The sequence below is a fragment of the Lutra lutra genome, chromosome 4 (genome assembly GCF_902655055.1).
Source record: "Lutra lutra chromosome 4, mLutLut1.2, whole genome shotgun sequence".
NCBI classification, from domain to species: Eukaryota; Metazoa; Chordata; class Mammalia; order Carnivora; family Mustelidae; genus Lutra; species Lutra lutra.
Window position 1 is genome coordinate 190,231,600 of NC_062281.1, and position 23,267 is coordinate 190,254,866.

Below are 23,267 nucleotides of genomic sequence, written 5' to 3' on the forward strand. Positions count from 1 at the left end.
ACCATCTCTTCATCTCGAAGGATCAGCAACTGCGACACGCAACTGTAGGACGCAGCACGTGCCAGTGGGAACAGCGGCCTGGCCGCATCCCCTTCTTCGGTCCAGGCTCTCAGAACAACCCGCCTCAACCGCACATCTGCTGGGTGGAGGTGGGTAGCCAGGAGCCAAGTCCCAGGGCGGCAGTCAGGTGGCAGAGGCGATCTGCAGACCTAGGACATGGTCTCCACTCTCCAGGAACAAAGGGTCCTGTGAGGCTGACACAAACACACTTGGGTGTGCATAAATACGCGTTCCCACACCCCAGTGCAGACAGGGATGAGCTAAGAGCCACCTCAGCAGAGGGGAGGGACAAGGAAGAGACAGAACCATCTGTGTGTTCAAGACTTCACGAAGCGTCAGCTGTGTGCCCGACAGTGCTGCAGGCCCAGGGGCATGAGGTGACGAGACCCCGGTGCCCTGGCCTGCGCCACCCTGAACCATGCAGCAGGCGGCTCACAACGACGACAGAACAAAGTAACTCCAGAGAGTGACCAGGAAGGCTCAGTGCGGAGGGGGGCCAGGCAGGCCCATACAAGTCTTGATCTCAGGGTCCTGAGTTAGAGCCCCACACTGGGTGGAAATATTACTTAAATAAATAGAATCTTTAAACAACAATAAAAAGAAGGCCCAATGGGGCCATGTTGCGGGGGAGGGCCAGAGAGGGGAGCCGGGGGTGGCAGGGTCTTGGAGGAGGCAGACGCTGAAACATGTGGGGTCCCAGGGACAGAGCTCGAGGAAGCGGGCAAGCAAGTGCCAAGGTAGGGGTTGACTGGGCTCAAAGGAGAGAAGGCAGATGGTGTGGCCCCAAGTGAGCAAGTGGGCCTACCCAAGAGGGGAGACGGGCGAGAACAGAGAGGAGTCAACCGAGAGGGAGTGGTGGAGCGGGGAGTGGGGGGAAAGAGGTGGGACACCCAGCAGCCAGGTGGAGAGCGGGGCCGGGCCACCCAATCATCCTGTCACAGGAGTAGGGTCACTGAAGGCTCTGAATCTGGGAGTGGCGCAGTCAGCTTACATTCCGGGAGAACAACGCGGGGTCGTTCGAGGGGCGATACCTCGAGGTGGGAGGAGGCTCCTGCCAAGGGCTACAAAAGGTAAGAACCAACCCGTAGAGGACAAGAGGCTCAGGAGAACACAGGCTGCTGTTGGGCGGGAACCAGACATGGGCAGCCAGTCCCCCTGCAGGAACAGGTCCTCTGCCTGGGGCTCTAGAACACCATCTCAGCGGCTCCCCCCGACTCCTGAACGGAATTCCAATCCCACAGGAGGAGAGCAGAGGTTTCTACCTCATGATCTTTCCCACAGACGGTTCACAAAGGGCTTGCATGTCCACAATCTCCCCGGACGCTCTGCCTCCTCTCAAGCCATCGGCCACGAAGGCACCGCACACCATTTCCAGAATGATCAGCGGGGCAGGACGCCAATCGGGTCTGCAGAATCAGACCACAGTGCCCACGGCAAGTTATCCAGAGGGCGCGCACCCGGGGCCTGCTGTTATGACAAGGAAGCTGGGGTCTGGACGCACATTTGGGAGCAAAAGAGTGAAGAGAGAAGGGCAGTAGCTGTCCCCAACTTCCTGAAAAGTGCACCGCGGGTCCCAGAGCAGAGCGCCGTGGGCACCTGCAGGGACAGACTGTGTGTGTCTCAGCCTTCACCTCTCCCCGCGCCCGCAAGCTCGCCAGGTATTCGTCATATCCTGGCATCTCCTGACAAAGGGGAACAGGAGAGGGAACTTCTCCAGGCTCAGTGGCAGGGGGACCCAAGGGTCAAAGACCTCCAAGGGGCGAGGGAAACCCTACCTCCTCCCGAGCTGCTGAATGGGGTTTCAGGAAGCAGATGTGACTGTGACGCAGGGGCCTGGAAGAGTCTCTCCTCGGCCAGTTCCCCCCACCGCCAGCATGGCCTGTGGACCAAACCAGCCTCCCAAGGTGGCCCAGCCCTGGAGTCTTGCGCACACACTGTAATCACCAGGTGGCCTCTCCCTCAGCCCCCAGCTCCCTTTTTTGTTTGGCAACTTTTGAGTGGCTCATGGATACATGCGGTCTAAACGGCACAGAGCATCCGTCACCCTCCTGCCAACTGGTTTCCTCCACCATCACGAGTCCCCGTGAACAGCTTCCTGTCTGTCTGGCCCGAGACTTCTTACGCACATATAAGGCAACACAGATATGCACTATTTTCCTTCTCGTTCCTCCTACCTCTCATCCTGCTTTTTTGCCTAGAGCTGCATAATACTCCATTGAAGCCATTCCCCACTGATTTCCAGCCTCTACTATGTCACACAATGCTGCCCCCAAGGGCCGTGTACACGTCATCTCACATGTATGTACGAGGACACCTGTACACGTGAATTCCTAGGAGCCTGGGTTAGAGATACATGCAATGTGCAATTCTTTAAATTTTTTTTAAAGATTTTATTTATTTATTCGAGAGAGATCACAAGTAGGCAGAGAAGCAGGCAGAGAGAGAGGAGGAAGCAGGCTCCGCGCTGAGCAGAGAGCCCGATGAGGGGCTTGATCCCAGGACCCTGGGATCATGACCTGAGCCGAAGGCACCCCTGAAAGAGATTTTTAAACAGTCCTCCCTGGGAGCTGAACCGGTCCACTCCCACCAGCCATGTCCCAGAGTGCCTGTCCCCTCACGGCCGCCAACACCATGGCTCATCACACCGGACTGCTGCCCGTACTAAACCAGAAGAGACTACTTCGAGCCCGTTTTCATTTGCACGCACCTCGCTGTGAGGGAGGACCGAGCATCCCTGCACTACCTGTCCTTTATGGCGTATTGTGTACGATCCCTACTTCCCTCCTCAATGTCTTTAGCAATGTCCTCATCAATTTACAGAAACTTCTTCTACAGCTGAATGTGGCTTTCAGGAGGCAGAGGTTGACAGTGATGGAGGAGCCTGGAAAATAAACCCCCTGTCTCTGACAGAAGTTGTAAAAGTCCAGGATGCCTGTGGGGCTCAGTCGTTAAGCGTCTGCCTTCGGCTCAGGTCATGATCCCAGGGTCCTAGGACTGAGTCCCGCATTGGGCTCCCTGCTCAGCGGGGAGTCTGCTTCTCCCTCTGCCTGCCGTTCCCCTTGCTTGTGCGCTCACTCTCTCTCTCTCAAATAAATAAATAAAATCCTTTTTAAAAAATTGCAAAAATCCTTCCCAGTATATTTTTTCTTTTGACTCTGCTTATGGTGTCTCCTGGTGTGTAGCGTATCCATGTTTATATAAATGTATCCGTCCATGCTCGCATGGGCTCTGGGGTGTGGGTTATGGCAAACCAGGACATCCCCACTCCCTCCCAGGGTTGTGTGGTGACACGCAGGGTCACAGAAACTGTCTCCAGAAAGGAGCTCCACCGGGGCATCTGGGTGGCTCAGTCTCGGTTAAATGTCTGACTCTTGATTTCGGCTCAGGTCATGACCTCAGGGTCCTGGGATGGAGCCCCGTCCCGGGTTCCGTGCTGGGTGTGAAGCCTGCTTGGGATTCTCTCTCTCCCTCTCCCTCTGTCCCTCCCCCGACTCCCTCTCTTAACAAGAAAGAAGGGAAGGAACTCCGCGGCTCTGCTGTGGGAACACCCCCAGGCAGCAAGCGTCTACGTGGCCAAGCTCTGAGACCACTGAGACCGTGGATGGACCTTTCACCCTGACCTGGCGGAGCCAGGAGGCTCTGAGTTCCGGGCAACCTTCTCGTTTGTCTCATTCCAAGTCCACTCTGCTCTGAGTGCTCTGACACAACACCCGACATCCAGCACGAGCTCATTTTTAGGAGGAAAAAGTGGAGACAGAGTAACCTTATCACTCTTCGAGAGAGTCGCTGGCCAGGAGGGCTTTCATCCATGCGCGGAACATTCATCCGTGCTGTCAAAGTCATCAGAGAGAGCACCTTCAAGACCGGCACGTGTCCAGAATTCTGTATTCACCACCGACTCCTCAAATGCCCCCTCAAAACCTTGCAAGAGAACAGCAGCATCCGGGCAAGAAACTAACAAACCCGCAGTCGGCCTGGGTCCTTCTTGCCGCAGACGTACGCTGTCTTGAGAAGCGCAGCCTCTCGCTCCGTGCGCCGGAGCTGGACGGCTGAACAGGTACTGGCAGTTCACGGGTCCGCGAACCAGAGCCCCGGCGACAGCCTCCCCAGAGCGCTGACCTCCTCAGCACCAAGCAACACCTGCGGCTCCCTGCCGGCCGCACCCTTCGCCCGCCACACCGCACCTCGTTCCTGACATGCTCGCGTTAAGAACATTTTATTGCCCCTTGGTTTTCATTATTAATGAAAAGGGACCAGAATGATCTTTCCTAAAGTTCAGAGAGTCTATAAAGACAAGAAGCTGAAATGCCATTTTACTCGTTTTGGAGATGTGTGATACAATTCTGTCTTGTGGCGAAATGAAAAAAGAGAGAAACGAAGACGGAGGGAACTCTGACCTGCCGCACGCCTTTCAAAGGGTAGCAGACGGGGGCTCCCGGGAAAGCGTTCGGTGCGATCCCAAACTGGCTCAGAGCCCCAGCCGTGACCATCTGGAGTCCTGTCTGCCACCGACCCTGGGGCCCATCTTCCCCAAAGCGGGTGCAGACCCCCACAAGAGCACAGAGAGCAGGGCAGCAGGTCCCCACACTCCTCGAAGGTCCAGAATTTTATAGTCGAGGGCAGAAAATGGGGCCGGTCACTTTTCTGCTCTCATTCAGAAGAAAGGGGAGTGGAAGGAATGAGCTTTTTAAAAGCTTCAGAGCCTCCAGTCTGGACGCAGAGGCCTGTCTGCGTACAAAGCTGACACGAAGCCCGAGATCAGAGATCCTGGTTCCACACCACCAACCCAACGGCTCCCAAGGACGTTCTCCTCTTCTCGTCAAACACAGGCCACTTGACTGAAGGTGGCAGAGCTCTGCTACGTTGGAAGAACGGAGGAACAATGATATGTTTACTGTTGCTCAGGTTCAAATTGTCCACAGCACTCCCGCAACAGGCGCGACCAGCTCATGAGCTGAATGGCCCAGTATTTTACCAAGACCCCATCACTGGCATCTCACGAAGAATGAGAGGTCAATGGTGGCAGCAGGTGTCTCCCCGCATGGGCATTGCTGGCCCTGGTCCGCTGCCTCGGGCAGCAACGAGGTCCGAGGACAAACGCGCGGGGAGAAGAGCGTGGGGTTCTTCAAACCTCAACAGCTTCTCTTACCTCCCAAGGACTCTGTCAGCTAGCGGGAGCTTGGACACTCTCCGCGGAGGTCCGGCTGCCCAAAAGCGACTCCACAGCGTATGGTGGCCCCGTCGGGGGCAGGAGAGACGCATCCCTGGGACTCCCTAACCATTCCGTGAACACACGTAAACCAACATGACTCCATTCCTTTAGTCAAACCTCTGCTGACCAAGAAATTCTCACCTAGTAGGCGAGACAAACATCGGGTAGCACGTGTGGGGCTGGGAATCCCACACACATCACAGCAATGTTGAACTTGAAGCCACCTGGTCATGCACCTGGACTCACGGATGCCGTGGAAATGCCGCATCCACTAACGGGTCATCAGCAGAGAAGAGCTGGAGACGGCCCAGGATCGTCCTGCTGCGGCAGTCTGGGGATCTTCCGACCACACGGAGAAACTGTCAAGTCCTCGGGGAGGCCGACAGCCTGAACGCGGGGCAAGGCCCCCTCCACATTCCCCAAGGCTGGGGCTGTGATGCCACACGGTGCCGCATCTAGCTGCTCAAATCATCCCAACAAGCCACCCTGAAAATTAAATAAGACAGGCTCTTCCACAGCAAGGTTCTGGCATCAAGCCAGTCTGCCAAACCCGGGCTTGTTACAGCTCGGAGGGGTGGGGCTAGTGACACACACCGAGGCCGGCGACCCACGGGACAGTTGTAACGGGTGGAGCTGCGGGGGGCTGGCCACCGTGTGGGGGGGCTCACTGAGGCCCACAGCACAGCATGGCTGGCGGCAGCTGGAAGGACACACCAACCAGAGAGCAGGAGCTAGAAACACAACAGAAGCACCTGGACAGCTGTGAGGCAAAGACACCACAGTAGCCCCACAGCAGTCACCTCTGAAAATCCAAGGTCTGTCTTCACGTGAACATCCTGTGAAAGACAATCTTCCCACTTCCCATGGACCACTACGCTATCGCTAGTGTCATCTTCAGGCAGAAAGGACACTGACAGTCATATCTATATCCTCACTCACAGATTAAAATATACGAGCTCTAATTAAACTGTAAGAATTCAGAAGAGCCCAGGAATAGGCCAAGGCTTATCTAGTCCAGGATTCTTCTGACAAAGAGGCCCACGTAATTCTACAGGGAAAGAATAATCTGTGTAACACCTGTGCCGGGACAAGTGGAGAGCCACGGAGGGAGGAAACCGAATCTCAACCCTTCCCTTGTGTCATACGCAAGAATGAACTCAAAACAGATCACACGCTGACGCCAAAAAGCAAAAACTCTAAAGCTGCTGTAAGAAACCAGAGAAGAAAATCTTTGGGGTGGACAAAGACATCTTAAAAAACAAAAAGAATGAGCCATAATAGGGGAAAAAAAGAATAAAATGGACATGATCAAAAGCTTGAATCGGGGCTTTTCAAAAGACACTGCCAAGAAAACAAAAAGGCACGTCACGGGCTGGGGGTGGGGGGGATATCGGCAAAACATGTACTTGATAAAGGGCTACATCCATACAACTTGACCATAAAACGACATGATCTGGAAGAAAGTGCAAGATTGGAAGAGATGTTCCATGAGAGACCTACGCATGGCCAATAAGCACATGAAAATATCACTAGTAGTCATTACAGAGATACAAATTAAAAGTACGATGAGGTTCTATTACACACATATTTCTAGGATGGCTAAACTTAAAACCTGAGAATACCAAGTGCAGATGAGGATGCAGAGCAACTTAAATTCTCCTGCATTGTGGAAGGGAGTGTAAAATGGTGTAACCACTTTGCAAACTAGTCTTATAATTTCTTACAAAGTCAAACATCCACCTAACGTGTGGCTAAGGCAATCTACTCCCAGGTGTGAAACTGAGAGAGAAGGAAGCATGCTTGCACTTGCACATGAATTCATTATTCGTAAGAGCCCCAAACTAGAAACCCAAACAACTATCAATGGTCGATGGACAAACAAATTGTGGTATATCCAAAGAGCGGGGTAATAGGAGTTAGCAAACTGCCCCCTTGGCTAAGCCCCACCTTGGCCTACTTCTATCCAGCTGTGAGTTCAGAATGGTTTTTATATTTTAAAGGAATGTGGGGGGGGGGTAATATGTCACAGAAACGTGTGTGTGTGTGTGTGTGTGTGATCTGATCGGTCTATATATCTCAAAGGATCAGTCTCAAAGAATTACCTTGGGGTAAAGACACTAGACACAAAAGACTACCTGCTACATGATGCCATTTACGTGAAAATTTCTGGAAGGCAGAAATTGCGTGATCCAAAGTAGACTGCTGGTTCGAAAGAACCTGATGTTGGGGAGAAGACTGGTGTGGGGCAGGGGGCACAAAGACACTTCCTGGGGTCATGGGAATTTACTATATTGTAATTGTAGTGTTGGTGACATGAGTTAAATGAGTTACAACTTGTGAACTCACCAAACTATACACTTAAAATTGATTCTTTTTCTTTAAAGATTATTTATTTATTTGCGAGAGAGAAAGAGAAAGCATGCACACACACAAGAAGGGGAGGGGCGGGGGAGAGGGAGGAGCAGGCTCCCCGCGGAGCAGGGAGGCCGATAAGGGGCTCGAACCCAGGACCCCGAGATGATGACCTGAGCCAAAGGCAGATGCTTAACCGAGCCACCCAGGCACCCCTAAAATTGATTAATCTTGTGTATAAATCATACTTCAGGGGCACCTGGTGGCTCAGTGGGTTAAGCCTCTGCCTTTGGCTCGGGTCATCATCTCAGGGTCCTGGGATCGAGCCCCGCATTGGGCTCTCTGCTCAGCAGGGAGCCTGCTTCCTCCCCACTCTCTCTGCCTGCCTCTCTGCCTACTTGTGATCTGTCAAATAAATAAATAAAATCTTTTTAAAAAAATCATACTTCAAGAAAGCTGACTAGAAAGAAAAATTAAGAAAAATCCAGAAATACAAAACTGCCATATGACCTAGCAATTTAACTCCCAGAGGTCTATGCAAGAGGACTGAAAACGTACACCCACGTCAGACTTGCACACAAGTGCTCTCAGCGGTGTGGTTCAGGTTGGCCAAAACTGAAGGTAACCTAACTGTGGGTCAGCCGGTGAGCTGCTAGACTTGAGACGGTCTGCCCATACAACGGGTGCAGAGAAAAGCAATACAAAGGAAGTGCTGCTGGATGCCAGCCCGCAGAGAAGCCACAAAAGCGCTCACTGAAAGGAGGCAGGCAGGGGGGACCACATATAGGATGATTCCATTTACCAGAAATGTCCAGAAAAGGTAAATTTACAGTGACAGATTAGTGCCTGCCTGGGGTGGGTGGTGAGAGTCTCAGTAAAGAGACACAGAGGATCTCATCTGGGAAGGAAAGTGCTCACACTGATTATGAGTGTGCCACTCAGTAAGACACGGAAAGTCAGGAACTGCACCTTTGAGACGGGTGAGTCTTATGATATGTAAAATGCACTTCCGTAGCTTCGTGTAAAAAAATTTTTATTATCATATGGTTTCACTTATTTGTGGAACATAAGAAATAACATGGAGGACACGGGAGATGGAGAGGAGAAGGGAGTTGGGGGAAATTGGAGGGGGAGATGAACCATGAGAGACTATGGACTCTGAAAAACAACCTGAGGGTTTTGGAGGGGCGGGGGGTAGGAAGTTGGGCCAGCCTGGTGGTGGGTATTGTGGAGGGCACGTATTGCATGGAGCACTGGGTGTGGTGCATAAACAATGAATTCTAGTACACTGAAAAGTAATTAAAAAAATAAAAATTTAAAAAATTAAAAAATTAAAAAAAAATTTTTTAAAACCTCTCCAAAGTTGGGGGAAGTAAAGTTATCACAGATAAGACACCAAAACCGTAAGCTGTGAAAACAACAACCACAAAACAAAACAAAAAAAGAAACCCAAAGATAAACGGACATCATCAATTTTTAAACCTTTTCCAAAAGACAATGTCAAAAAGAAAAAGGTAGCCACGGGCCACAAGGAAATACTGACAAACAGACATCCAACAAAGCACATGAATCCAGAAGATGGGAAGAACTCTTCCAACTCAAGAAGATGATTAAAAATTGGCAAAAGATGGGAACAGCCTCTTCACGGAAGAAGCTAAGCAAATGCCCAGTGAGCTCGTAAAGAGACGCTCAACGTGATTAGCCGTCCTGGAAACGGAAACTCAGAGCACTGGGGGATACCACTGTATACTCGTGAAAACTGCTGGCCTTAGAAAAGACGGAAAACATCCAACAGCAAGGCTACAGGGCGACCACATCTTTCACATGTTGCTGACGGGGATGGGAAATGGTGCGACCGCTTTGAAAACAAGTTTGGCAGTTTTTGTTTGTTTTTTAAAGATTTTATTTATTTATTTGACAGAGATCACAGGTAGGCAGAGAGGCAGGCGGTGGGGGCAGGGGAGAAGCAGGCTCCCTGCCAAGCAGAGACCCGGATGCGGGGCTCGATCCCAGGAACCTGAGAGCATGACCTGAGCCGAAGGCAGAGGCTTAACCCACTGAGCCACCCAGGCGCCCCGAGTTTGGCAGTTTCTTATCGAGACAGACATTCACTTGACGTATGAGCCAGCAACTCCACTCCGAGGCATTTACCCAGGAGACATAAAAACATACAGACTTGTACACGAATATTGCCAAGAGCTTTGAGCATCATAGCTCAGAACTGGAGACAGCCCACAGCCCCACAGGCCGTCCGCCAGTGAACGGACGAACATGGCCCATCCCCACCATGGGAGACCGCTCAGTAGTAACAAGGAAGGAACCCTGTTATGCACAGGGACTTGAATAAAGCTCAAAAACATTATGCTGAGCGAAAGATCAGACAAGAGTACATACTGTATGATTCCATTTATTAAAAAAACCCAGGAAAGAGAAGTCTAGTCAGAAGCAACGGATGGCAGACCAAGGGTTGCCCCAGAGTCAGGCTGGCTGGGAACAGGGCACAAGGGAAAGTTCTGGGGTACCGCCAATGTTCTGCAATGTGGTGATGCCCACATGGGAGTGTCCACCTGTCGAAGCTCAGAATCATACAAATAAAATACATGTGTTTTATTTTAGGCAAATTATACCTCAATAAAGCTGATAAAGAGGAAAAAAAAAAAAAGGTCAGAATTTTTAAAACAAAGAGAAGAGGTAAAGGGAGCCAGCAGTGACTGAGAACAATAGCCAGCAGCATGGGCTCCAGGTTCTCCCTCTGCTTGGCTGGCAGCTGACACCAAGGGGAGAAGCAAGACCTGAGAATTCACATTCAACTTTTTTTTTTTTTTAAGATTTTATTTATTTATTAGAGAGAGAGATCACAAGTAGGCAGAGAGGCAGGCAGAGAGAGGGAGGGAAGCAGGCTCCCCACTAACCAGAGCCAGATGTGGGGCTCGATCCCAGGACCCTGAGATCATGACCTGAGCCGAAGGCAGAGGCTTAACCCACTGAGCCACCCAGGCACCCCCACATTCAACTTTTTAAAGTGCCCCCCCAGCAATTTCTGATACATACAAAAGAATATAACATTTATGTAAGTTATGAAGCATGATAAATTAGCAATCCTAAACCCACCTACTCTACCAGCTAAAGCTTTTCAGATACCACAGAAACTAGCCATGTGCTCCTCTCCACCTAAGGGAAACCATCATCCTGCAGTCAGTGTTTTCTCACTCAAACCTTCCGCAGGATAGGAAAAGCTGGGAACGTGCCCACCAGGACAAGGACTGCACTTCTCAGCCTCCTGTGCAGAGGGTGTGGCCGTGTGTCCTTAGAAGGCTGACCCTTCTCCCTCCTGCCCCTCCTCGTGCTGGCTGGACAGCAGAAGGGACAGCTGGGGCTGGAGCAGTCTCCCTGGAGCACAAGCCGGCTGCCGGCCAGGTGTTGGGGTGCAGAGCATGTTCACAGAACTGAGAAATAGTCTTCCATCTCATTTAAGGCCACTCTTGTCTTGGGTTTCCTGTTATTTGTTAAAGAAACTTGTAAAACGAACACAGGCTGCACTGCGGGCAAAGATACAATTCTACCTACCACCAGCACCAAAGACGCTTTCAGCGGCCTAAGAAACCTAAGGCTTGGGTTCCTTTACTTGGTTCTTTCCTGCGACACTTGCCCTCCTCAGTGTCTACAGATGGCCCTTAGGCAGCACCCACATGGCACGGCAATGGGAGAAATACAAAGCACAGAACACACAGGGTGCTAGCTCTTGAAATGCTAAACCACTTATTAAACCAATCACATGGACAAAAGAAAAAACAAAATTTCCTAGAAATTAGAGAAATATTTCCTTCAATACACAAACCAAACACTCCTATGTAAGTCAAAAGCGAGATGTGCCTTCATAAATTCCGAAAGCTGTCCCCATCGCCCCCAGCAAGATGGCATGGGTTAGTCCTCGCTGGACTCCCGCAAGCACTGGGCTTTCCTCTAAATGGTCAAACGGCGGCCTCCTGAAGGCAAGGCCCGTCCTCCGTCCTCTGCTCCCGCAGCCCGCATGGCCGAGCACACAGGAGGCCCCACTCGCTGGCTGCCTGGGAAGCCCCCCTACCCCTGCTGGCGGTGTTACAGGAACAGCCTGTCGATTCCCACGCACATCTCCACTACCACCCACCCATTCAACAAGCGCTTTCAGAGCTGAGGCTGAGTGTTGGGCTACAGATTTTGAAAAAAGAAAAAAAGCCTCTAATTCCAGGAACTCCGACATAAAAGACAAGTGAATACACACTTAAGGGTAGTATGGCAGGAAACAGGGGACTGAGCGCAGGCCAAAGGGAACCTCCGTCCTGCTGGAACAGAGGCATCTGAGAGCGTCCCGGGAGGAGCTGGCAGCTGCCCCCGACCCTGAGGGACAGCCACGAGCTGGCCAGGCAAAGAGGGGAAGGCACGCCAGCAGAGCATCGGACAGCCCCTCACACACTCCCAGAACACCTTCCCGAACTCTCCACGCAGCATCCTCTCAGATGATACCAGTAATTTTCATATTCATCTAAGAATAATATGGTCAGACAGGTAATACAGCCTCAAGAATGATTAGGTGACACATTTTGATGTAAAAAAAAAAAAATCAATGTACTTCTGATGGTCCATATGCCTTTGCCTTCTTAGCCTGGTTGCTCTAACCCATCTTGGTTGGTCAATGAACTGACCATGTCCCCCTCCGCCCACCCAGTTAAGCCTCTCCCGCAGTCTGAAGTGCCCCTTTGCCTCATCTGCGCCACTGGCTTCACCTGGACCTACTTTGCAGGCACCGCTGTTTGCTTAACTGCCTTTTCTGCTCAACAGGAAAAATAAGAGAAAGCAAGTAGGTCTTTTTTTTTTTAATTTTTATTTATTTATTTGAGAGAGAGAGAGAGAGAGTGAGAGAGAGCATGAGCGAGGAGAAGGTCAGAGGGAGAAGCAGACTCCCTGTGGAGCTGGGAGCCCGATGTGGGACTCGATCCTAGGACTCCAGGATCATGACCTGAGCTGAAGGCAGTCGTTCAACCAACTGAGCCACCCAGGTGCCCCACAAGTAGGTCTTATTAATCTCTTCACCGCAGGGGTCTAGCACAGTGCCTGGCCCATAGCAGGAATAAAATAATAAATGCTTGCTCAGTGAATGAAGATAGTCAAGTAAGTATAGGTTGCTAAACAGGGCTATGAAGAAGCACAGTGAGAAAGAACCCACACTCTCGAGATTTCTAATCAAATGCAAAGCCTTTCAATAACCTCACACACGTACATCCTAACTGAAGCTCTACAGGTCACTCTTTGAAAGACCTAAGTTGGTTGACAAAGACAGTGAGGGAAAATATTTAAGCCTAAGAAAAAAATATTATCCTACAAAATTTATAATGGCCCTGCCTAAATCCCAAAGCTACCTTGCTTCTTGTTTCTTTGGGAGGAAAGAAGAAAAATCAGCTTGCAGCAAATCAATCAAGCACTTATCAGAACCTTACGCTCAGAACTGGGTAGGCGCTGTGGATATACACACGTACCGATTCCTGATTCAAAGTTGGACAAAAAGAAAGCAAAACGAGAAGCAGAGAACGTCAGATTTCCTCTTAAATCCCAGTCTGACTTTTCCAGAGCTCTGCCTGACTTTCCTCTGAGCCCTGACAACACTGGTTTATTCTCACACCAGGTGACATCAAGCTTCCCCTCAATGTCAACCTCCTACTGCTTTCACAAAGACTTCTCTGACTTCTGTAGCCCACATTAATTTTTCTCTTTTCTGTATTCTTACAGAATTTGTCTGTATAATTAATTTTGGCATTAAATCACAATGTCTTCGATTATTATCCTTTTCTTAAGAGTTCATCTTTTCTCTCCCAGAGAGCCTGTAAGATTTTTAAGGATCATGTTTTGTATCTCTGATGACACACAGTAGATGCTTAGCAAACACAGACGGATTGACCTGGTGCCTTTCTGGCAGGTGTCCAAGTTCTCTTTGCTGACACAGGCATTTACTACCATCTCAAAGTCAACCACATTCACCAAAGAGCAGAGACACCAAAAGAGGTACAGGGTGGGACATCTGCCACCAAAGCAGAAGGGCCAGTGGGTCCAGAGGTGATCATCCAAGAGCACCGGGCTCCCCGGGGAGGTCTTGAAAAAGCTTACCCCTCCCCAAGACGTGAGCATCTGGGGCTGAGCCCAGAGAATCCCATTTTCTAGGCTAAGGTTCAGAGATGGAGTATCTGTCCTTAAAGAGCCAAGACATGGAAAGGAAGGGGCTCTAGATGTGAAATGGGCAGGAATACACATGAGCGGAGGCCATAAATCCCTCCCAGGACGCAGACAATGCCTCGGTGATAAGCATGCAGATTGCACACCTAGTTCAGAAACTCCCCTGAGTTTGCTTGTAATTAAGGGGGTTAGAAAGGTAAAAAAAATATATAAACCCAATTAATCATTTAAATATTTAAAGTCAGATTTTTCCCTCACTCCAGGATTAGTATATTTCATAATGCCAGCAGCAGACAGCCCTGGTTTTTACTGGGGTTCATTTTAGAGCATGTTTAAACTAGTCAGATTGAGTGATGCTTCCAGCAACTAATCGCATGTCAAATAAAAGATATTTTATGTAATAAATTACCGCTACAAGTAATTCAAATGTCATTTATCAGTTTTATTATCAGTCAGGCAAAGTCTTGTTTCTCTATATTAATCAAAATCAAGCTTTTTTTTTTTTTTTTTCCTTTTGAGCAGTTTTGACACCTCTTGGCAAAAGCACAGAAGTGAAGAGGTAGAGTCACCCCGGAGCTGAAAGGAGTGATGTAACAGTACAAGAGGAGCGAAGCTCGACAACGACAAGCAGAAACTTCAGGGATTTAAAATTGCTATTACCATTGTTTTTATACTAGCGTCAAAGCAGGAAGGAGTCTGTCTCTAAGAAGATGGATTTTATTTTTAGGGCTGGGAGACTCTTAAAAATACTCCTACCTAAATACCTAAACGTGTAATGCTTCTTCTCAGAGAGACCTGGACAGAAGAATCTAGATGACGGCACTGTCCCCTCCACCCACCCCCCTCCTCTTTCAGAAAGACCAACAGTTTAACCCCTTGTGCCTACCAAAAGTAGACACGCGCATGAGGTTTTAGGCCAACTCTGTGACCAACCAGAACAATTTGTTCTGAGCAAGAAGTTTCCAAGTAGCCGAGAGACCTGTTTGGTTTTAAGCCATGGAGGAAACAGCTGGAATAGAACAGATGTGCATCTTAGAAAATTCTGCATCCCAGCTGCCACTGCCTGTCCTCAACAAATCCCATTAAATGACTGGGCCCAGGGACACAACTAAAGAAAAAGTGTGGAGACCTAGTCTTTGGATAGAAGGAAACATGGAGAGTATGTTTAGTGACCCAAAACAAACACGATAGATGGGAAAGAATGCTGGCCAGGAAGGAGACGTGAGTCCCAGGCCGACAAGTGGTTGCTCCTGACTCAGTAGCTCCAGTACAAGGCTCACCACTGAGCACCATTTCTTGGGTCTCAGAGGTCAGAGGATGCCAGTGCTTTGTGAGACAAGGTGACTACAGATGAAGTGAACTTGAATTCGTGTTCCCTGACCTCGCCCATTCAGCCTTACCCAGAAAGCAAAAGGAGATGTCTAACTGAGATCTGTGACACCATAACCCACCACCCAGCCCCCTGCACTGCCTGAGCCCATAAGGACGGCAAAGTAAGGAGCCAGACCACGTGCTGGGGTCCAAACAAGCCTGGCTTGGAAGGCATTTTGTTATGCCTCCCAAAATCTGATATCTAACACTGTTTAAATTAACAAGTTTTGAAAAAATAAAACTTCCGAGATAGACAATTAAAATGAAGACAATTACAGAAAAGGCATTTTGAAAGACAACAGATCCAAGGCTGAGTTATGTTAAAGACATGAAACTTGAGCTATTTTCCATCACTCTGAAGTGAATTTTAATCTTTTTCGACTTTTCGTAAGTGACTTAAGGGGTTCTAGCCGTATTTTGGAGATTGTACATTTATTACTAGTTTGAAGAAGCATTATTCCTCAAACAGCTTCACTTAAAAACAACATGGGTATGTTCTCATGTAATAATTAAAAGCTAACTCAAAAAGGACCTTTACATTTAATTTGAAATTCTCTAAGAGACTGTCACCACACAAATATACATGGTATAGCCAGGAGAAGGGAGGAAGGGAGGAAGGAAAAAGGGAAGAAGGAAGGAGCCACCCCAAATCTACTAATATTAACTTTAAAAAGTAAAATTAGGAGAGGAATCATTTCAGTGAGCAAACGAGAACAGGGTCATGAATCAGACGTTCATGTACTTGATGAAAGGGTGACACGCAAAGCATGATGTAAGAAAACAGAAACAGAACCAAGAAATACTTTTATAGATTCTTATTTGTAACCAAAATACTTGAAACAACACAATATACTCATTTATTCTGGTCCCTCGACTCTTCTTAAACCTTTGTCACATACTTAAAAGTTTGTCTAGGAGAGGATTTGGGTGTGGCACATTCCTTTGGAAAAACCCAAGAGCTAGTCTACCAGTCCCGGTTAAACCCCCCTGGCTTTCTGAGTTTGGGAGCTGGGAAGCACTGCTCTTTGGCCAGAATTCTGAACCCCAGTCAAGGTCAAAGCAGGAGTCTGAGCGGATGACTTACTGTACGGCTGAGAAATGAGGTGAGGGGGCTGGACAGGAACCACCTGTGTGGCCGGGCCCAAGGACGGAGGCTCATCGGCAGCCGTGCCCGACTGCTGGAAAGCCAAATCAATCTCTTCATCTGTCAGCCCTGGGGGGAGAAGAGGACATAATTGCAGGTGAATACCTTTTGCCACTGTCTCTGGACGCAACGAAATCTTCATTGAGAAAAGACCCTGAGAGCCACAGAGTGCCTAGCATCCTGGTAAGTTTCCTCTCCGATTTCGGATTCTCCGGAACCTCTCTCAGTTGCAATTTAACCTTAAGCGACAGAATATTAGCCTCCACACTGCTTCCAAATGTGGCTCATTCAATTTCCTTAATTTATCCTTGAGTTTATTGCTGCTTTTGAAGTCGCTCCGTACTGCAATTCTCCATTCTTCCCCCGAAAACAGATACCATCAACTGCAAATGTGACTCATTTTAATCTGTAATGGTGTTAAAAAAAGAGGGGGAAAAACTAACAATAATGCATGAAAACAGACAGGGAAACAAAAAACTAATTATTGGGTGAGACGACTAATTAGTCTCGATCGTTTCCGAAGACGGGAATAATTTGCTTTATTTTATGACAAATGCAGAAATAAAAAGAAAAATCAGGACTGACTGTGATTAGTATGAATGGGATATAGAATGTAAAGAAGAAAATAAAACAAGAAAACAGATCAAAACAAGGCCAGGCCCAAACTTTCAGATGGTTATTGCTCTAGCCTAGCACAGGCTGCCTGTACCGCCCTTGGCTAGCTTTTCCGCTTCTCTTTGTCTTAATTCTCCCGACACCAGCACGCTGTGCTCAGGACGGCCGGGAATGGCAGGGCGCCATCTGCAGTGGCTGCTGGGTGTGGCGAGGATCTGCCCATGGGAGAGTAACAGGCCCAGGTGGGCCGGTCGAGACCCCACTTCCAGGGGCACACGGCTGCGGCCAACTGGAGACGCTGGCCCTGTGGGAAGAGGACGAGAGTGCCCACCCACCGAAGAACAGGAACAGGTGTGGCGCACAGGTGTGAGAAAGACTTGCCCCGCAAGGCCGGTCCGAGAGTGGGTACAGTGCGTACAAAAGTGCTCAGGCCACCGAGAGTGGGAGCAGTGGGGACGTACTGCGAAGTCTGCAGATACCCCTCTGGCCGGCCCATGCTGTTCCAGGAATCCCAGGATCCAGGGCGGCTGCCACACAGAGCCTTTACACGAGGGCCGAGAGCTTCTCCCCACCTGGCGGCCCGCAGCATGGTGGATCCGCCCCTGGGGAGAGGAAGTACACGGAGGACCGGCATCTTCCAGCTTTGTGCCAAGGGGCTGACAGATGGGGCACATTAATGCTCCGAAGCCCAGCGCTGCCCACACCACACTGGCGTGTGGCAGGCTGAGCGCCTCTGCCGCTTCTCAGGTCTGCGACAAGGCCTGAACTACTCTGACTGCGGGCCCTGCCCCTCCCTGCGCTGAGCAGTTGAGGACTGAGCCCCCTTTGAAACCGCGGCCCCGCCCCTTCCCCCTCCGCACCCAGGGGAGCCAGCCAGTGGTGGGCAAGGCCGCCCCTCTGGGAAGCCAGAGTGCTGCTGGCCCTCCTCCCCCCACAGCACACCCCGCTCTCCACGCATTGCCAGGGTAGATGAAAAGGCCGGCGTCCAGCACCTTCGAGTACAAAAGTATGCGGGGCTATACCGGGCCCGTTCCTCCTCCCAAATTCCCGGCTTGCCCCAAAGGCCTCCGCAGAGAAACGGGGGCAGGACAGACGGGCAGGAACCCCGAGCTTGTGTCTCTCAGGTTCATCCAGCTTGGAGGCACGGCCCTCAACTTCCAAAGGGGAAGGGGAACCCCCTTCAGAGTTCTGGGAGGAAAGACCCGGTTGTAACGAGTTCATCATCAGCCGCAGGAGAAGCAGGCACGCGTGCGGCATGGGCGGGGACGGGTGGTCACCGCTACACCCCGGGATTTCATAAACTGGTGGTTCGTGTGCCTTGTCAGCCGCTGGCTGCAAATGAGGATAATTTTCCCAAAAGGAGCATTCAGTTGCTTTCTCATTTTCCCTTTTGGCTCTTTCAAATATAAACAAGTACGATAACGGTTAACGCTGGGGAAATATACAGTAAGTCACGGGCTGTGCTGCGGCCCTGAGAGCGGAGCTGGTTAAAGGGACAGCACTCCCTGCCCGTTGCTCTGCCCTCTGGCCCACAGCTCTTACAAAGCCTATTTTCCTAATAAAACATGTTCCTTGCATTATTGCGGCCGAGCCCACTAGTGAGGCCGCGGTTTAAAGGGCATCAGCACTTCCTTCCAAGCTCTTGTTTTTCAGAGACCTTATCATTTGATGCTCTAAATTTACATTGGCTGGAATTCTGATATCCCCAGTCCTCCGGAGAGCCAGGATTTTGATTTAGTTACATAAAATGAATCACTTTTCTTCTTGTAAAAAAAACAAACAAACAAACAAAAAAAAACATCTTCATGATCTCACTGAATAATATAATTTCAGAGCTGGACCATGATCCCAGCCCCTGCGTTCATTTAACAGATAAAGAACAACAACTAAGCCCAAGGAAGGGGAAAACGTGCCTCAGAACCCGCGAGGCAGGGCACGGTGCTGCTGGCTTGACAACCCGCGGCTCCATGGCTCTCTCTGGGGCCTGGCGGCTGCCCCTTCTAGCACAGAAACAACAAACGGCAGCTTCGGAGACCACGTCTTAAGTCTTCAAGCTTGTGAGAGGTCGAGAGAAGCACTAGATGGTCTCTCTGAGCCCCACGTGGCACCCTCATCTCCAGGTGAGGGCTGACGAATGGCGTTGGAAGGCTAGAGACCAAAACAGCACAGGAACAGAACGCCTGCATCCTATCTGCAAATGACACCGGGATAACTTTTTGTACAACGCTGGAATGACAAGGGTAGTGTCCCCGCATCGTTCTAATATTCTAACTCCCAGTAAATCCGCAGGCCTCTCTCACAGGCGGGTGCCCATGCTTCCCTCAGAGCCCCCTTCCTCGGAGTGTCCCCAGCTCGGGGGCACTGGCCAGCCAGGTTCAGGCTCAGGTTCAGGACTCTCTCAACTCAGGGGACTCATATGGGACTCACGGAGACTCGGCTGGAAGGGGTGTCATCTCCTTCAGAACACAGCAGTTAACTATGCAGTCATGGGCTCCTGGTGCTGAACCGACCCTGCCTTCAGGAAGAGGGACAGCTTCAGGACCCACACACAGGACATCCAGGTCCCCGCCCGCCCACGTGAGAGAGCTTAGATGGAGACCTTGCAGAATCCCAAAGGTTAAAAGGAATAATAAAGGAAACCGCCAATTGGAAGTGAATCATATTTGGCTGTGAAGGCTGAGGCACAGGCTATATTATAAAAGGCATCTCTGCGTTGTTTACCATCACCCAGACTAATGCAGACCTTTTTTTGTTGTTGTTTTAAATAATCTCATGCAAATTAGACACACACACTTCCTTCCAGTTGATTGCTATCTGCAAGGAAAAATCTAACCGCAGAGGGACCGTGCAAGGGCTGAGCAGAGCAGAGATGGGGGCAAAGGGTGTCATCGTCCCGGGGCAAGAAAACCTCTTGCCCTCAAGTCCTCCTTTAGCTGCCACCTTTGGAAGAATCAGCCAATTTCGATAAAGTAAAGCCCAGGATTTTCTTTCAGCTGGAGTATCAGCTTGCATTACGTGATATCACTAGCACTTTGCATTCACATGCTTTCAGTAACGTCGACCCCTGCCACTTGCCAATTCCAAGAGCTACCAGCCCTGGTCTGTGACCGTTAAAACGTATCATTGACAGAGAATAAGACTAAAAGTCCCGCTCAGGTATTCTGCCCACTCACTAGCTTTAGCCAAGAGGAGGAGAAAGGAGTGAGGGCACCTGTCCAAAGTGAGAAGGCCAGGACGCCTGCCTCTGAGAGGCAGTGTCATTTCACCTTTAAGACCGCAGGTGTCTGGGGGCGCCTGGGTGGCTCAGTCGGTGAAGCGTTTGCCTTCAGCTCAAGTCATGATCCCAGGATCCTGGGATCGAGCCACACGTCCAGCTCTCTCTCCGCTGGGGCATCTGCTTCTCCCTCTGCCCCTACCACTGCTCATTCTCTCTCTCTCTCAAAGAAGTAAAATCTTTAAAATTAAAAAAGAAAAGAAAAGAAAAGGCCACAGTTTACTGACTGGCAAAACTGAGAGTTCTCAGTGCACATCGTGCAAACTAAGGTCCCAGGCACCAGCCATCAGGATGGACTCCTTCGGTTGTCTGGAATCTACTTCCAGAACCAGTGCCCTTTACAAGGAGATGGCTGCTGCCCCTGTGCAGGAGCTGGCCAAAGATTTCTTTCCCAACACTTTCTCCAGGGTGGGATTCTTTTCAAAGAACAGGGCAAGCAAGCTACAAGCTATTGATTAATAAAGCCCCTTGTTACTGCTGCGGGCAACCCAAGTGCCTTGGGGCTACCACACCTGCTTATTTGTATCCCCCTAGAAAATACGCAGATTTGTTTTCTTTTTCTAAAGGTTTCGGTTCAAATAAATGCAAACAAAACCAAACCAGTTGACTTTGTGAGCTGCAGCCTGCTGGCTTGGAGCACAAGGCTGCAGGTCCTCTCCCGCGGACTCAGACAAAACTGGGCACCGGGAAGAGCTTTTCCCTGCAGGACGGGCAGTGCATGGGCTTCTCAGAATAAGTCACCTCGGTGCTGTCCCCAGTGACCACAGAGCACTGCCACGGGGCCTGGCCCTATGCAGGTGAAGCAGAGAGACGGGTGACAGCAGACAGCAGCATTCTCTGCATCTTGTAGGTCAAACAACGACCGGGACAGCGGGGTTAGGAATAGTTTGGAAATCAGCAAGGTAATGAACACCCGACGGCACCTTCCAGCCGGGCCTGAGTTTTATAATAAAAAGGTCAAGTCTGGTTGGGATTAGGGAAGAGGGCCAGAGGGCCGGCAGCAAAGGGCAGCAGCTGCGGGCTGGCCACTGGGGCCATCTTCCTCCCCTGTCACAGTCTGCCCATGTACAGGACTTGGGTGATTCATCTGGGACGCGCGGAGACCGTGTGGGGGTCACCTCTCGGAGAACACGACTAGTTATCTCCCCATGCGCACTCTGAGAGGAGATGAGGCAGAGAAGACAGCTGGCTAAAAATACTCCCCAAATTAAAAGAAAAATCAACTCTCTCAGAAAAGGCTTGGGGGGGGGAGGGGAAAAAGGATTTTTATTTTATTTTATTAACATTTTGTTGGAACAGTAGAGTACAATAAGGACTCTCAGAGCCTCTAAAAGTCGTTGGATGACCTGTAGACCCCTATTTCCCAGTGCCTTGTATAAAATTGAATTTTTTAAACATAAATTACACGTAATGACGACACTGTAAAAACTAACAGTAATGGAAAGCTGTGCTGTATTTCATTAGCCTGTATTATTCCGTGCCACCTGATCCAGCCAGGCCTTGTTTATGAGTCAGTGTGTTAGCAGATGCCGATGGAAGCATTTGCTTCGACCTTGCTCTTCTCATTGGGGCATGAAATTACGACGGCAGCACCTTGATATTACAGCCATAAATACAGTAAACTGCAAATTTAAGCCAACGGCTCCTATTGTCTCTGAACATAAAGCTGATCGGTATTTATTTAAAAGGAGAACAAAAAAAATATTATATATCACCTTGTTTATGGGGCCTCCCCCACCCACTTTCTTATCCCCTCCCCCAGCCCCCCAACCTGTCTAATTCATTTGGTTAAAATATTAAGCAAATAAGCCAAGTGCTTTCTCCCCTACTGATTAACTATTCCCAAGCGGTGAAAACAGTTTTTGAGAAAACTAGTTCCAAATATCATTACCTCACGAATGAAAGAGTTTTTATAAAAATTGACCCGATGGTAGGACTGGTCTCCACCATCCTGACACTAATACGTAAATTCAGGAACAAGACATGAGACTTTCCTGTCTCCTTAAACGAAGAAAGTTCAAACAACAGGAGAAAAGTTGCTGGTGATGCCCTGAAATTGAATGTCCTCACAGTACCCTTCTAAAAATCGTTAGGTAGAAATGCTATTTGAAAAAGCAGCAAAACACTGCCTCCTGCCACCTAAGGAAAGAAAGAAAGATACCCAACCATGAATATAATTCTCATCTCAACACAGGGAGTCAGGGACCTCTTATTAAAACTTGCACCAACCCCGTCCTTATCCCAGTGAACCATAAAGACAATATATCCTTTAAATACATTAAATGTGCAAGAAAAATAAACACAAAGACAAAAGGACACTGGATATCACCCAGCACGTCTCCTAATATAAATCACTGAGTAAAAAGCCAGTGCAAAATGTATTGCACTGTTAGCTTCGAGACCGAGGAACCGGGAAGCCTTGCTCCACTGTAAGTCTGAAAGGGAAGGCAGTCTGCTCCCCTGATGCCAGAGGAAGAGGATCCCTCTTCGTCTCAGAGAGGCAGACGAGAGATGTAAAAACTCAGCCAAGTCCAAGTTTGGATGTTTCAAACAGCTGGTGGTGAAAACGCCAGCACACCGGCAGACAGGCTTTGCAGCCTCCACCAGTGAAGCCTGCAGGACTGTCTGAGCCGTGAATTAAATGCAAGTTTCAGGGATCAATTTCACTCCAAATCAGACGGGTGGGGGCCACGGGCCCCGGTGCTCAGCAGCATCAATGGCCAGGATCGCAAGTTTTGTACATTTACTTCGGATGTGCTATTCCACGGCCAGACGTGCTCCCTCGGAGCCCTAAATTACTTCAGCCACACACCAGTCACCGAGCTCAGCTCCTTCCGCCTAAGGAGGAAACTTCCCTATAAAATTTATTGAGCTTCTCTGGGGAGTAGTATAACTGGTGAACAAGACAGAAGTGAGCTGCCCCTTGGTGTAACACAAATTGAGATCTCTCATATGAAAGACTGGGAGGGTTTCCAATCAGCATCCACGATGTCTATTTTTAGATCTATAGTCTAAAGGTTTTTTTTTTTCTTTTA

The 23,267-nt window shown here is 49.6% G+C and overlaps 1 protein-coding gene across 2 annotated transcripts in view; it reads right to left on the reverse strand.

The window, feature by feature from the left end:
- Positions 1-23,267, reverse strand: part of PEX14 (peroxisomal biogenesis factor 14) — a 136,868-nt gene that overhangs the window by 11,606 nt on the left and 101,995 nt on the right. For both annotated transcript variants that reach the window (XM_047726163.1, XM_047726164.1), the window contains exon 4: positions 16,284-16,412. In XM_047726163.1, the coding sequence (XP_047582119.1) occupies positions 16,284-16,412 (129 nt within the window). The remainder of the gene's footprint in view (positions 1-16,283; positions 16,413-23,267) is intronic.